Source organism: Mugil cephalus, chromosome 1, assembly GCF_022458985.1.
Source record: "Mugil cephalus isolate CIBA_MC_2020 chromosome 1, CIBA_Mcephalus_1.1, whole genome shotgun sequence".
NCBI classification, from domain to species: Eukaryota; Metazoa; Chordata; class Actinopteri; order Mugiliformes; family Mugilidae; genus Mugil; species Mugil cephalus.
Window position 1 is genome coordinate 33,849,711 of NC_061770.1, and position 13,705 is coordinate 33,863,415.

At 42.8% G+C, this 13,705-nt stretch overlaps 1 protein-coding gene across 6 annotated transcripts in view; it reads left to right on the forward strand.

The window, feature by feature from the left end:
- pde5ab (phosphodiesterase 5A, cGMP-specific, b) overlaps window positions 1-13,705 on the forward strand; it is an 81,036-nt gene that overhangs the window by 53,355 nt on the left and 13,976 nt on the right. For 5 of the 6 annotated variants that reach the window (XM_047602433.1, XM_047602463.1, XM_047602443.1 and 2 more), the window contains 6 exons: window positions 4,592-4,700; window positions 4,785-4,869; window positions 5,982-6,157; window positions 7,440-7,499; window positions 9,261-9,407; window positions 12,823-12,948. In XM_047602433.1, the coding sequence (XP_047458389.1) occupies window positions 4,592-4,700; window positions 4,785-4,869; window positions 5,982-6,157; window positions 7,440-7,499; window positions 9,261-9,407; window positions 12,823-12,948 (703 nt within the window). The remainder of the gene's footprint in view (window positions 1-4,591; window positions 4,701-4,784; window positions 4,870-5,981; window positions 6,158-7,439; window positions 7,500-9,260; window positions 9,408-12,822; window positions 12,949-13,705) is intronic. The other variant, XM_047602453.1, reaches the window with a different exon arrangement.

Below are 13,705 nucleotides of genomic sequence, written 5' to 3' on the forward strand. Positions count from 1 at the left end.
GGTTGGGGGGGGTGACGCAAGATCGGGGAGACCCAGGAAGAGAGAGTTGTTTGGAGGAATTTGTTGGTAAAAATTAAGTTAGTTAGACCCTTCAGATGTCACAAAAGCACAACTTCTCAGTGTTCAACCACAATTGAATTTCGTCAATAGCGCAAACCACTGTGAGTTACGGTAATTCACAAAGCGCGAGTTTTAATGGATCGTCTGAGATACGTTCGGTTGTGAAGGGTTAAAGGTGACATAGGCAGCAATAATATTTGGTTGAGGGTTCAAGAGAGGAGTTTTGGGAAGGGAATTAAAAGAAATGCAGTGGCTGAAATATCTGCTTGTTTTCCCTTTATTAGAGAATACATGAGAGCTAAGGGAAACAACACAGACATCCAACCTGGAGTTGTGTGGGTTTAGCAGTGTGATGTTCTACACTACACAAGCTTTTCTTGTATATTCAATAAAGAATACATGAATAATTGTAAAACTGAAAACAGAAAAGAGTTGTCATATCATATGTACTGCTTGATCAGGGCTTTCAGGTTCTGTCTTGTGTATGTGTGGATTCTGGCTGAATTTAACCTAAATGAACATCCAAAGCCAGAGAATGCTCACAGTTTGGGTTTGATATTCACTGGACTGAGGAAAGGGCCTATTTTTTTTTCTTCTACCAGGTTTTATTGACTTATTTCCAGACTAATACCTGCTGCTGGCAGAGATACAGCAAACAGGACATGAAGTCAATAAAATCTGATGGAAAGCCTGGTTTGTGACCCTTTCACATTGGCAAAACAAATGGACCTGTCAGAAGCAGGGAGTTTTCAAAAAGCAGATCCATCAACTTATTCTTGGGTCTGAACATTTTAGACCTCGTGAGTGGATGTACTCCACATTTGTGTGCAAATAAACGAAAGGGAAATGACAGGATTGTGCACAAACCAGACACAAACCAGATGTCTTGTCTTGTCCTGTCTTCCATAGGGTCTGTTTTTTTTCTCTCTTTAGAGCCAGCTGCTCTCAACGCACTTTCTAATAATCTAATAACTCCCTTTAAATGCTGCTATATGCATGTGCTGTATTTCCTCCGAGAGAGCTGCGACTCTGCAGAACTGGGCATCTCCAACTGGGCCAACGTTGGAGGGGAGGGCCCCTGCAGGATGTTAGCTTTGACCGGCTAGAACCGCAGGAGGCTTTTTATAGTGACATTAACCCCGGACTGAGGCTCAGTAACGATGCAGCATCTGTCGGGGCGAGGCAGAAAGCGCAGCCGAGCCGAACCCACGTCGATCCGGCTCGCAGGACTGGCAGGCGGAGCACTTGAAGTCGACAAAGTGGGGCAATTAAGTTTCTCTGGATATGCGCTTTGATTGTGCCACTGAATTGAAAACCAGAGCTGCGCCGTCACGGTTCTTTAGCGGTTTGCTGCTAGCTATTCTGTGGCCTCATTTGAGTCAATCACAGAGCGGGGTCGGAGAGGGGGGGGAAATGTGGAGTTTTTGGGCAATTAAAAAAAACTCGAGAATAAATGCGCGTACTGTGGAGTGCGGTCATCTGAAGCGTGTTTATGTATGTGCATGTATGTCTGAGCTGGGGTCGGTCTGGACAGAACACATTGTTGTAATTAGCCCGAAGCCTAAGTTATCCAATGTGAAACTCCTGGCATGGTTTCGATGTTGGAAAGCATAACATAACACTCACATACACACACTGGCATACTCGCTAACAGGAATATGCTGAGCTTTTACGCAAGTAGATTTAGGAGGATGTTGTACTCTGACAAACTCATTGGGGCAAAACTACAAGAGTGAGATGAAAGTTAGTGCAAATTATTCTTACTCATTACTATGATATACCGATCAGCCATAACATTATGACAGGTGAGTTAAATGACGTTAGCATCTTGTGACAATTCAGTGTTCTGTCAGGGAACGTTCATACCAGGCATTCATTTGTGTGGATGTTACCTAAACATGTAACACCCACCTGGACCAGACCAGGCGCCCCCACCCCGTAGCAATGACACTTTTTGATGGTAGCAGCCATCCCAAGCAGGATGACACAGGAAAATGCTTTAACCCTAACCCTAACCCTAGGCCTTGATCCTAACCCTCAACCCTAGCCCTAACCCTCAACATTGGCATCCAAAACTGTCCAATCACATCAGTATACAAATAAATGAACAATAAATCGATAAAAGTGGGATTTTTTTTTTTTTTCAGAATACAGAGAGCTGCAGCCTCTAGAAAATCTGGAGTATTTAGAAAGCAGACGCAACCATTTGGTTGTTGATGCACGTACAATAGATGCACGTTTTCTTTTCCACTTGTTTCTTAGCAAATGGAAAAGTAGATTTTTTTTTTTTTTTTTGCTGCTCTCCATTAACCAGCAGCCACTGAACTGCATCGCATCATATTTTATCAGCTGCTCATATGTTTTATATTGAAAATCTGACTCTGGAAAGTAATTTAGTGTCTAAAAATATCCAATAAAGTGCGCAAGTGAGAATATTTTCCTCTGAAATGCGGTTGAGTGCATGTATAAAGGAGCATTTAACAAAATTACTGACAATTAAGCAAGCAGATGAAAGCAGTGGCGGACGCCATTTACTCAGTTACATTTCACCATTGCTTATCTGCCGTGGCTTTTTTCTCCTCTCTCTAACACATGTTTTCTATTTAACGTCTTTTCTGTCATCTACTGACGCACTCTCGTATTCTCTCCCACACTCACACACACATACCATCTCACCGCAGGTCTACGGCCAAAATCCACTGGCTTTTACTTTAACCCCATGTTATGTTTACATATCCATTTTCCATCATCTATCATGCAGAATTATAGCTGACTCTGTGGTTGGACTTGGAGCGAGTAAAGATAACAAACAGACTTATTAAGCGCTGACAGACGTGACTGACGGCTTGAGCTTACGGGCCCGAGCCAGAACTCGGTGGACTCAGGTGCAGCTCCCGACGTGCGCTTCTCTCAATGACCAGCCGACGTGTTATTATTCGGTGCTGTTAGCCTGGAGCTGAAGGTTGCTCCTCTAAAACACAGGAGAGTATCGGAGCAAAGTTTTGTGAAGGAATGTTCAAAATCAATCGTAGTGACGCTCAGAATGTTGCTTTCTTGACACATCATTAAGAGAGATTTTAAAATAAAGGCTTAGAACGATTACACCGATCAGTTACATCGTTATGACCACTGACAGGAAAAGTGAATAACATTTAATCTTGTGACAATCCAGTGCTGTGCTTGGAAACTTTTGGACCTTCGTATGTGGGTGTTAAAAATGGCCTCCAAATCTCAGAGATCCCAAACTGATCAAGTGTCTGTGGGATGATCCTCCCCTCAACCCATAGGGTTAGACTCCCCATCATCCTGTTGCCAGACACAACAGGGCACCCTCAGAAGGCCCATGTCCATTCTCTGAGAATTCACATCTGTTTTGGATACAAGGGAGACCTGTACAATATTAGGAAGGTGGTCATAATGTCGTGCCTGACTTGTGTATCTGGGGCAAGTGATGCTTGGCAGGGTCGCCTCACAGGACGAAGGTTCTGGGGCCTTTCAGAAAGTTTGGCTGTCAGAGTGAAAGTTTGTTCAGTGGCCCTGAGGTGGACTGGTCACCTTTCTTGTCTGCTGCCAGCTGGGATTGGCTCCAGGCAACCTAGTAACCCCCTCTACAGAATTCCTCTCACATTCACTGACATGTTTCTTTTTGCTGGCATGTGGTTGGCAATTTCAATTCGGTCCTTAACAGCCATGTAAGCCGCCACAGTTGTGAAACATTTGCCTGTTTATGCTTTCAGCAGAGCACTAGTTGTGTCCATCTAATTCATTTCCGTGTTTGCTGTCGTTTTAGCTATGATTTGGTCTGAAAATGGAAAAACATAGATTTATATGTCTCATTCTGTAAGAAATACTCCATTGTATTCTGCAGCTAGCAGAACAACAAAAGAAAATGTTTTGTTAAATTTCTTAAAAGGCCAATTTAAATAAAAAATTTGCTTAAAGTGACCAAATAATAAAAACCTTTCTCTGAAGATCTGTCAGAGTTAAAAAAATAAATAAATATTTATTTTTTTTTAAAAAAAGCCTATCAACACCTCTAAAGTGCACTAAAATATATCTAATTCGTTTTTAGAGTCCTGACAGCCTTGACAAATCCAACTGGTCTCCAGGAACATGGTGGCAAGCCTTAGCAACTGTATATACTTAATTCCCTCAATACAAGAAATGCTTGCTGTTTTTAGGTGTGTGCCCTTGTGCTGGTAGACATATTTTTGAACAAACCTTTTTGAATGGAGCTAGCTACAGTGGAGAGTTAATGAGGTCAACGAAGTGATGCATGGGCAAAGGTGAACACTGCACATTCAGGAACAGTCAGATGGTGTGGATGTCCCAGCCATGACACGAGGGTATCTTCTATATGCACTTTAATATATATACTTTAGCTGTTTGCATTGCATTTAGATTGCATTTTGAGCTGCAATGTGGAACAAACACTGTCCAGCAGCCTCTAAGAGGTTAACTCACTTGACCTCTCCATATACACGATTCATTCTAAAGCTCTTTCCGTTGTTGTGTGTGTGTTTCTTGTCAGGGACCACGACATCAGTCAGATTAACTACATGTACGCTCAGTATGTTAAGAACACCATGCAGCCTCTCAACATCGGCGACGTGACCAAGGACCAGCGCTTTCCCTGGACGGTCTGTTCTCCCTTCTTTCTCATTTCTTTTACCAATTTGTTGCCTCTCCCAGGGTGAGTAATGTTTCCTCCTGTTCCCTGACAGAGTGAAAACCCAGATCACGCCAGCAACCAGATCAAAAGTTTACTCTGCACCCCCATCAGGAACGGCAAGAAGGACAAAGTCATAGGTAGGATCTTTCTCTTCTTCTTCTTTGTTAGAGTTTGCCAAACAGAGAGACCAAACAGAGAGACAACAGCAAGGCAAGTGTAATTAGCGGTAGACTATTGCTCTTAGGGTTAGGGTTAGTCAGTATAAATGTCCAAATCAGCTAGAAGTAGCACTGGGGGCTTCAACAATCATAAATGTAAGACTGAAAACACAATGAACCAGCATAACATTACCTGCCTACTATGGTCCTCCATCCGTCACAGCAGTTATCAGGAGCATAATTAGCCGATAGCAGCTCCGTTAGTTGGCAGTGAAGATGACTAATGATCGTGGATGCCCCATCTGTGATCAAACAAAACAGGTCCTCGCAGCCTCTCCTTCCATGTTTAAGTAATGCTAATGAGGAAGATCAAAAGCGTCGGCTTAGTTTGTTACAATGAAATTTTCTGCTTTCGCCTCTAACAGATTCATAAGGAGCAGCTTGTGTTTTACTTCATGAATGCATTAGTAGCCTTAGAGGTCTGTGAAGGTTCTCAGTCATCTGGGCCATGGTCAATCCAGAACTGTTACGGAAAGGCAACTGCACTGGTAGAGTTTCTTGAAGATTTTCACCCAAGTAGTGTCTTCAGTTTGAAGGTTCGAGTGGTTTGGTGGAGTTGGAGTTCATATGAGAATATATGTGGGGAACTGTGGGGTAGCAGCTAGACAAGCAGCTTTTCACATTGACCTTCATGTTCTTTGTCTTTACAATTTGAGAATGTATCCATTGTGCTTTCTAATTTGTTCCTCCCTCATAAGCAATGACATGAATGAAAAACACAAAAATTCACATTTTTTAAAAAAAGGGGAAATAGAATCTAACTGAAATAATGAAATAGTGCATTGACAAGACTAGTCCCAGGTAAGTGCAAGAGAAATAACAGACAAATTTCAGGGTCAGCTTGCCCTTCCAAGTTCCTGGTCTTTGTCGGCGGTCTTCTGACGCACCGTATTATCCCATGTCCTTGCCTCCTCTTCACGAGCACACACTGTTCCAATTTCATGTATAAAGACATGTTTTACTAAACCTCGGCATCTACCATGTTCTGAAGCCTTTTATCGGAGTGTGTGTTCTGTGTGTGTCCGTGGTAGGTGTGTGTCAGCTGGTCAACAAAATGGATGAAGGTTCCGGCAGCGTGAAGGCCTTCAACAGAAACGACGAGCAGTTCCTGGAGGCGTTCGCCATCTTCTGCGGCCTCGGTATCCAGAACACCCAGATGTACGAAACGGTGGAGAGAGCCATGGCCAAGCAGGAGGTCACTCTGGAGGTCAGCCCTTTACGTGCATGTACTGCATGCATATGGACGGTCATGCATGTGAGACTATTGTAGAGTATTAAGAAGACGTTTGGCGGTGTCACCAAACCTAAGATGAAGAGTACGGTATCAAGAGCCCAGCTTGGTTCCTGACATAAATAGCAAGAGTAAGAGTCTAATTTCAGCTGGCCAGTTGTGATCAGATCACTCAATACCAGCTCTGAACAGTGTGTGAGACTGCCATTGGGGTGATTGTAAAAACACACACAAGCGTGGTGTGCGATAGAGTTATTTGTAGGCGCATGAGTGACAGTGATGAGGCGAGGCAGAAGGAGTCTTCGTGCCGCTTCTTGACAGTTTCCTGCCTTCGTCCTCTGTGTGACACAGACTGAAAAGCCCCAATTCGTTATAACCAAACCTACACACACACAAACACACTCGCCATCCACGGTGACACTTTCCACTCAGGCCTCTCAGCCACACACACATACGCACACCCTGACACCCTGGAGCTGTCAGCTTCAGGGTGTGAGCTTCAGGGCGACGCCTCCTCTCAGCCACAGCTGACGATCACTTCCTCCTTCGCTTTGCTCAGGGCACAAAACTGGTCTGGACCACTGTCTAGAATACACACAATGTGCTGCAGGTTAAGAGCTTTGTTAAACGGCTTGTTACAAAAGGTTGAAAAAGCATCCTTTTTGTATTTAGAAATTCCCCAAAAATACACCATGTTTGCGCAAAGTTGAAACACAACAGTAGTGCAGAGCGAACAGAGCATAACCTTCTGGTAGATAAATTTTGTGTTTGAGTGTGCGGGTCATGGTCCAGTCCTGTATCCTCAATCCCCATCCCCTACCTACTCGAACCAAGGTCTGTATCCTCATCCCACCCCTTCCGACACAATTTACTGAATAGCACTAAAAAGGGCTAAGCTAATTTCTAGGTGGTTGAAAGTCATGGGGTTGTGCGGTGGCAGCAAGGAGCAGGTTCACTCACTGTTAAGCCTTCTTGAGGTGTTGTGGGCCTAACTTAAGGAAACATAGGTGAAGGGAGGTGCCCACTTGAAAACCCCAATGACAGGCCACATACTGCCTACTGCTGTTGGCTAGGCTACTTAGCTGGTGTCTTCTTGTTGGTTGCTAGCTGGTAGCTGACTGCTAGCCTGCTGGTCGATTTTCAGTTGGACTGGGCTTCTAAATGTGTTTTGCCTCGGATCTTGGCCTATGTTATAATGAATAATGCTGTTATCAGTAGTGATCAATAACCATCCCTCTGTTGTGTGTGTGTTTTCCAGGTCTTGTCTTATCACGCCTCCGCAGCGGAGGAAGAATCGCGGGAACTCCAGGTAACCGCGGTAAATCCAAATTTATTCATTTAACAATACACACTGACACGCTCCCACACACACACGGCCTATCCAAAACACAGGCAGATGCCATCCCTCAGGGTCAGAGGAAGTGGGCTTTGCAGATGAGAAGCAGTAATGTAACACAACACCGCATCAGCATCAGCAAGAACGAGCCAGTGTAGCAGCTCTACATGGGAGATTTCCTCACAAACCTAAATGCACACAAAGTACAAATTTTCGTCCAGTATAGCATGAAATGCGTTGAAGTAGCATTTAATAACCTTGAAGAGCAGACTGGGATGTCATGAGGCATCCACATTTGATATACGGGTACTTGTTTCTCAAGTTAATCTCAAGCAAAATTCAACAACCAGTGACATCACTGGTTCGATAGAATATAGAATATATAGATCTAGATTTATCTAGATGTACACTACCAGTAAAACGTTTCACTTTCTTTCAATTCAAACTTTTGACTAGTAGTGTCTGTAAAATAGCAATGATTACCAGTTTACTAGTGATGTTCGATACCACTGTTTTTCTTTCCGAATACAATACAATACAATAGTATCAATATTTTGATTTGAGAATCGATTTTAGAGCATAAAGATCTGGTATCGGGAGTATCGATATTTGAGTATCGATCCGCACATTACTACAGTTTACTGGTGCAACATTAAAGTGATACGTGAATGCATTAATGATTAATCCAGGATTATAAATAGCCTATACACTTGTGAATTTGACCAGTCTGAAGAAGGAGTACTTTTCATTTTCGTACTTTAAGCATATTACGTAAAAAAAAGGTTAAGTACGTCTTTTCCAGCACTGATTTAGATGAGGTTTGAATCTTGTAATTTACCCTAAACATGTATGTGGTCCAGTGTATTTAATTTCTTTCATGTGTATATGACGTGCTTCTTCCAAACCCCAGACCAACTCTGGTGTGCCAGGTTGGTTCAGATCATTTATAGTCGCAGCAGTTCCAAATCACTGAATTTAATTTCAGGCAACGTTCCTTCTTGATATTTCATTTAGCTGATGTACTGAATGTGTAGGCTTATAAACTGTGACTCACTTTATAACTGGTGCTGGGAGCCCAACCTCCACCTTTAAGGACAGTGGTCTTAGTGGGCCCTACCTACACTGGTGTAAGTGAAGTAACCCAAAAATGCAAACATTTAAAAACTGCCTTCAACAAATTAACCTCTGGTTTCATACAAAAAGCTACTAAAAGAATTAAAGGAAACCTCAGAGCAGGCAGACTGTTTTATGATTTTGTTCAGTAGTTCATTGTACCATTTGAACTGAACTGGCAACCCTCCAAATAGGAACCAATCAGTGCAGCCTGGCCCACCCCCAGCCTTACCAGTGACACTTCATGACTGTGGTTAAAGGTCCCGTTCTTTTCTCCTCTCCTTATGATGAAGTGGTTGAACTAACAGCATAGCCTGATTAAGTAGCCTCCCTTGGGTGCTCAAAGGAGGATGTGTCACTCTGGTATCTAGGACACTGGCTTGATTTTTCGGTTACGTTCCACCCAAGAGGTCTCAGCATGCAGGATGTGCGTCACATTATAGCACAAAAAACCCTCATAACTGTGTAGTTAAAGTTCGTTATGTAAATGTAGCAGGAAAATAAATTAAGATTAAGAATCTGGGAAGTGATTACAGTGCATTTACTATCAGTCTAAACTGTATTAATGTGCAGGCCACTGAATCTGCAGCCTTCTAGCATTCTCTAATATTTTCTGTTGTGTGTTTCAAGGTGACCACAGTTCCGTCAGCCCAGTCGCTGCGTCTTTTGGATTTCAGCTTCAGTGACTTCGACTTATCGGACACCGAAACCACGCTGGCTACCATTCGCATGTTTGTCGACCTCAACCTGGTCCAGAACTTCCAGATGAAGTACACGGTGAGAATTGATCTGGACCGTTATGCAAGTAAATTACATCCTGCCTCTTGTCTCTCCGCCTGTGTACTTTGGTCCACAGCAAGCTGCCTTTACAAATACGAGACAGTTGTTCATTATCTTTGCATTCTGCGCCGAGACAATGAATATAATGAGCTGTAACTCAAAAGCATGGCCATGGGGAATTTAAAAGGTATCTATTGTTCGCACAGCTCTTACTTCCAATGAGAGAGAAATAATAATAATAGTAATAATAAAAACACTTTTTTTGTGGAAGGCTCTGGCCTCTGGAGCAATTTCAGGAGGACCTGGCAGGCTATCATCAGGACCTGAGAAAGAAAAAGTGAGCTGTGATAGCACTCAGCAAGAAGAGAAAGTCACAATTTTCACTTAAGTATGGTCCAATGATCTAACAAGCCAAATGGAAAAAACATGAAAATGCATTCAAAATGTACATATATTTTCAAAAAAAATTGAGAGAAAAGGAGCACAAGAAGCTAAAGAAACTGCAGCAGTAGCACACATCAGTTTTGTTTTGCATTCAACAACCTGAGGGATTTTATTTTGTTTAAAATGCAGGTGTGAATCAAACACCGGTGAACAGGTTTTATGATTAAGGATTGACAGAAGAGCAAAAGGCTCAACTAGAGCATGTTTTATTAGAAAATAAGTTGTGGATACTCTAAGCAATTTAAAGCATTTTTAATTATATTTTTAATATCATGTTTAAAACTCCTTGTGTCCCAGGAAAAACTGTATGCAAGACAAACAACACAGGACCCAGGATATAGCCTTGTGGCACACCACAGTTCTTGGGTGCAGAGAAGTAGAACAACAACCACTGCAAGACTTATCTCGGAGGACCCTCCCACAGGCACAGTTAGTAGTTTAGGGTTTGGTTGTTTGGTATCTATAGTATCAAAGGACACGGGAAATATTGGAAATCTTATCAGTATTAGTTTATCAATGTATTAGTTTGTCAATTTGGGCCACCACAACTAAGCCCTCATCCAAGTGAATGGGAATAGAAACGTAACTACAGTTTTAGAAAAACTTCTATTTGAAATTCTTCTGCCGTTGCGCAGTTGAAACAGTCGTGAACTTTGAGTGTTCGCTTGATTCATTACCCAGTTTTGGAGACCTGTGGTTCATTTCATTATTCTCTTTTGTAAGGCCTCTTTTGTAAGGTGGAATTGGTGGTTATATGTGGAACCAAGGCTGAAGGAAGACTGAATCAAGGAGGATATGTGTGATTACAACATTTGTCACTTTGAAAGGAAGCTTTGAAAAGGGCGTGTAAAAAAGAAAATTGCAACATGTAAACGTCTATTTGTCTTTTTTTTTTAAAACAAGGGGTGCCCAATATGTCGATCGACGTACACCAGTATACATGAAAAACAAACTTAATTGAATCATAAAATGTCACAAAACCCCCATGAAGTAGTAAAAATAGGTGACTACCATACCACCTTTTATTTTCATGACAAGGAAACAGACACTACAGACAACAAACTGACAACGCTTTTGCTCGAAGGGAAGAGCAGCTTCCTGCATTATAAATTGAAGAAAACAACCTGCTTCTCGTCAGCAGCATTAGACCATTAGAACGTGAGTGTGTCGGTTGATGAGTGAATGCATTTACATCTGAGTTAATATTTGTGTGTTTGCCTGCATCCTTAACTCAGAGACCACACACATACACACAGCAGCGCCGTGCACCTAAAACACTTCCCCTCCAAAAATCACTCACACACTCTTCCCTCCATTACCGCCGCCTGTCAGACCCCAGCGCTCTCCTCGCCTGGCTCCCACCCGGCGCCAGCATCGGGCGCTCGCTCGGCGGGTTTGGCTCGGCTCCTCGGAGCGCCCTCCTCGTGAAGAGGTCCTTGTGCGTCTGCGGCTGACCTCCGGAGTGCCTGCGGAGAGAGGCCTCACAAAGAGGAGCTTTGATTGGAGGAAATCAGGGCCCTCCAGCAGCGCAGGCTGTCAGTTTGACATTCACACCGAGAGCTGACACACTGGCCACCCTAGAGCATCGCGCCCTGGGAGGTGTACCGCACAACAGATGTTATTATTTAATTACTTCTGAGATATTTAATGTCGCATGCTCATTCATTCTAATCTGAGATCAAATTATAATGATCCCTATCGAGAAAATGAGCTGTAATGTGATTACCTGAATAATGGTTCGGGGTTCTTGTGATGCCTGAGATTGAATTACTTTCACTCGCTGTGAAGCAACAGGCTAACAAAGCAGAGAGCAGAGATTTGCTGGCAGGGTGTTGAGGTCTTCACTCTCAGAAATGTCAAACGTCTTGACAGTAGAGTCCCTCTGCACAACAAATTTGCTTTTCCTTTGCACAGCTGGTATTGTATAGCTAAAAACAAATGTGGAAATGTGACTGCACTTAGGTTATTTAAGGGTTTTGTACTCCTTCACCACACTCAACATTAATAGTGTAGATTTGTCGCTCCAGTAATGCAGGCTTTTAGTCGTCGGGCTACCGTTTGCCGCATTGATGATTGTAATTACGTCCCCGCCAGTGACAACTTCCCGGTTGCTGCAGGCGCAGGTGTTAATGTCACACCAAAAAGCCAATCAGCACAACAGTTACATGTGCATTATATCAGCAAGAGAAAGCTGCATTCTCCAGGAGGAATCAGATTCTTATTTTTAAGATGACCCTAAGCCCTAGTGTTAGGGTCATCTTAGAGCTGTTGCTCCGATGAATATTTGTGTATTAATAAGGATCAATTGGCTACACTAGAACATGAAAGATGACACTCATAGTGGCAAAACCTACTGAAATTATCTGTACTGAAAATAGACCCATGTATGAGCAGCTTTTAAGGCAATAGCTACATTATGCATGTCATCTTCGAGCTCTGTCATAGAGAAGGGCTCCTGTTGCAATGTGTAGTGCAGAGGTAGGACCCAAATGCAGGATGCACAAAATGGAGCAAGGCTAGATTAAATAAGGATGTTGAGTTTAATGAAACTTTCAATGAAGGATGAAAGAGCTGCTGAGAGAAGCGTAGCTATCTAAATAATACAAGAAGAAGACTCACGCAAGAACAAGTAAAACAGGCAAAAATTCAGACAAACTGACAAAGGAAGAGGCAGGGATATATATACACACTGACATACAGGAAGGGCAGCTAACACTTCCTGACAACAGAGAAAGTCTAAAACCCTGAAGGAACAGAAAAGATTAAAAAGTCCAACTTTGGTCAAACTGAACTACACAGAGCATAAACATCAAATGACCACAAAGTGATTACCAGCTAACGCCTACACACTTCCCAGTTGGGGTGGGGGTTCTTTTGGAGCACAAAGCTAATTTGTCTCCATTTCCACACAAGTGACTTAAAGGGGTTGAGTTCATCTTCTTTTTGTTCCTTGTTCTCTCTCATGTAGAGTTTATGTCAGTGGATTCTGAGCGTTAAGAAGAACTACAGGAAGAGCGTGGCCTATCACAACTGGAGACACGCCTTCAACACATCACAGTGCATGTTTGCCCTCCTCAAGTCAGGACGCTTACAGGTAAGAGCAGCCATGAATGATGCTTCTTCTCTTTTTTATTCATATACAGAGTGTCATTGATCAGAGCTACAAAACAGCAACAGCCACAAAATCCACTAGTTTTACCGAAAATGAATTCCAAAATGATTTCCTGAGGTAGAGTGGGTTGTAGAAGGACCTGAGTGTTAGCGGTTCAATCCCTGGTGCATGGACCATTTGCCAAAGGTTGGTTCTGGTGTGTGCACTTGTGTGAATGAATCATAGACTGGATAAAGATGGGCAGCGGAATTGTTTCTCAAAAATGAAGCAAGAGCAAGTAGAGCTCCCCCTGGTGGTGGTTGCAGTATAGGTCATAAGATTGGGGTGGGTTTTATTCGCCGAGCTAAAACAAAGGATGGTTTTGGTCATTAGTAATAACGTTTCGTATTTGGTGCTAAAGAAACAGGATGTGACATAATGGCGACTACCAATTGCCATCCCAGCCGCTCAGTAAAGAGGATCCGTGGGACTGTGAGGGTTGTAAAAATAAAAGTGTACAGTGTATAATCCAACGTTTCCTTGTAACTGGTGGAGGTAGATCAGAGCATAGTATTAATTAAATGAAAACGTAAGTGAGTCTGGAGTAAGTGTGGCGATGGTCGTTGATATTGCATCTCCACTCTGAGACTGTACTGATCAGACTTTGGCTCTAAACTCATAAGAAAATAGTGTCAGTTTGAAAAATGCAAGGAAGTGGTTACCATGTAACATGGAAGGAGCAATAGGCTTCAGTTAGTAG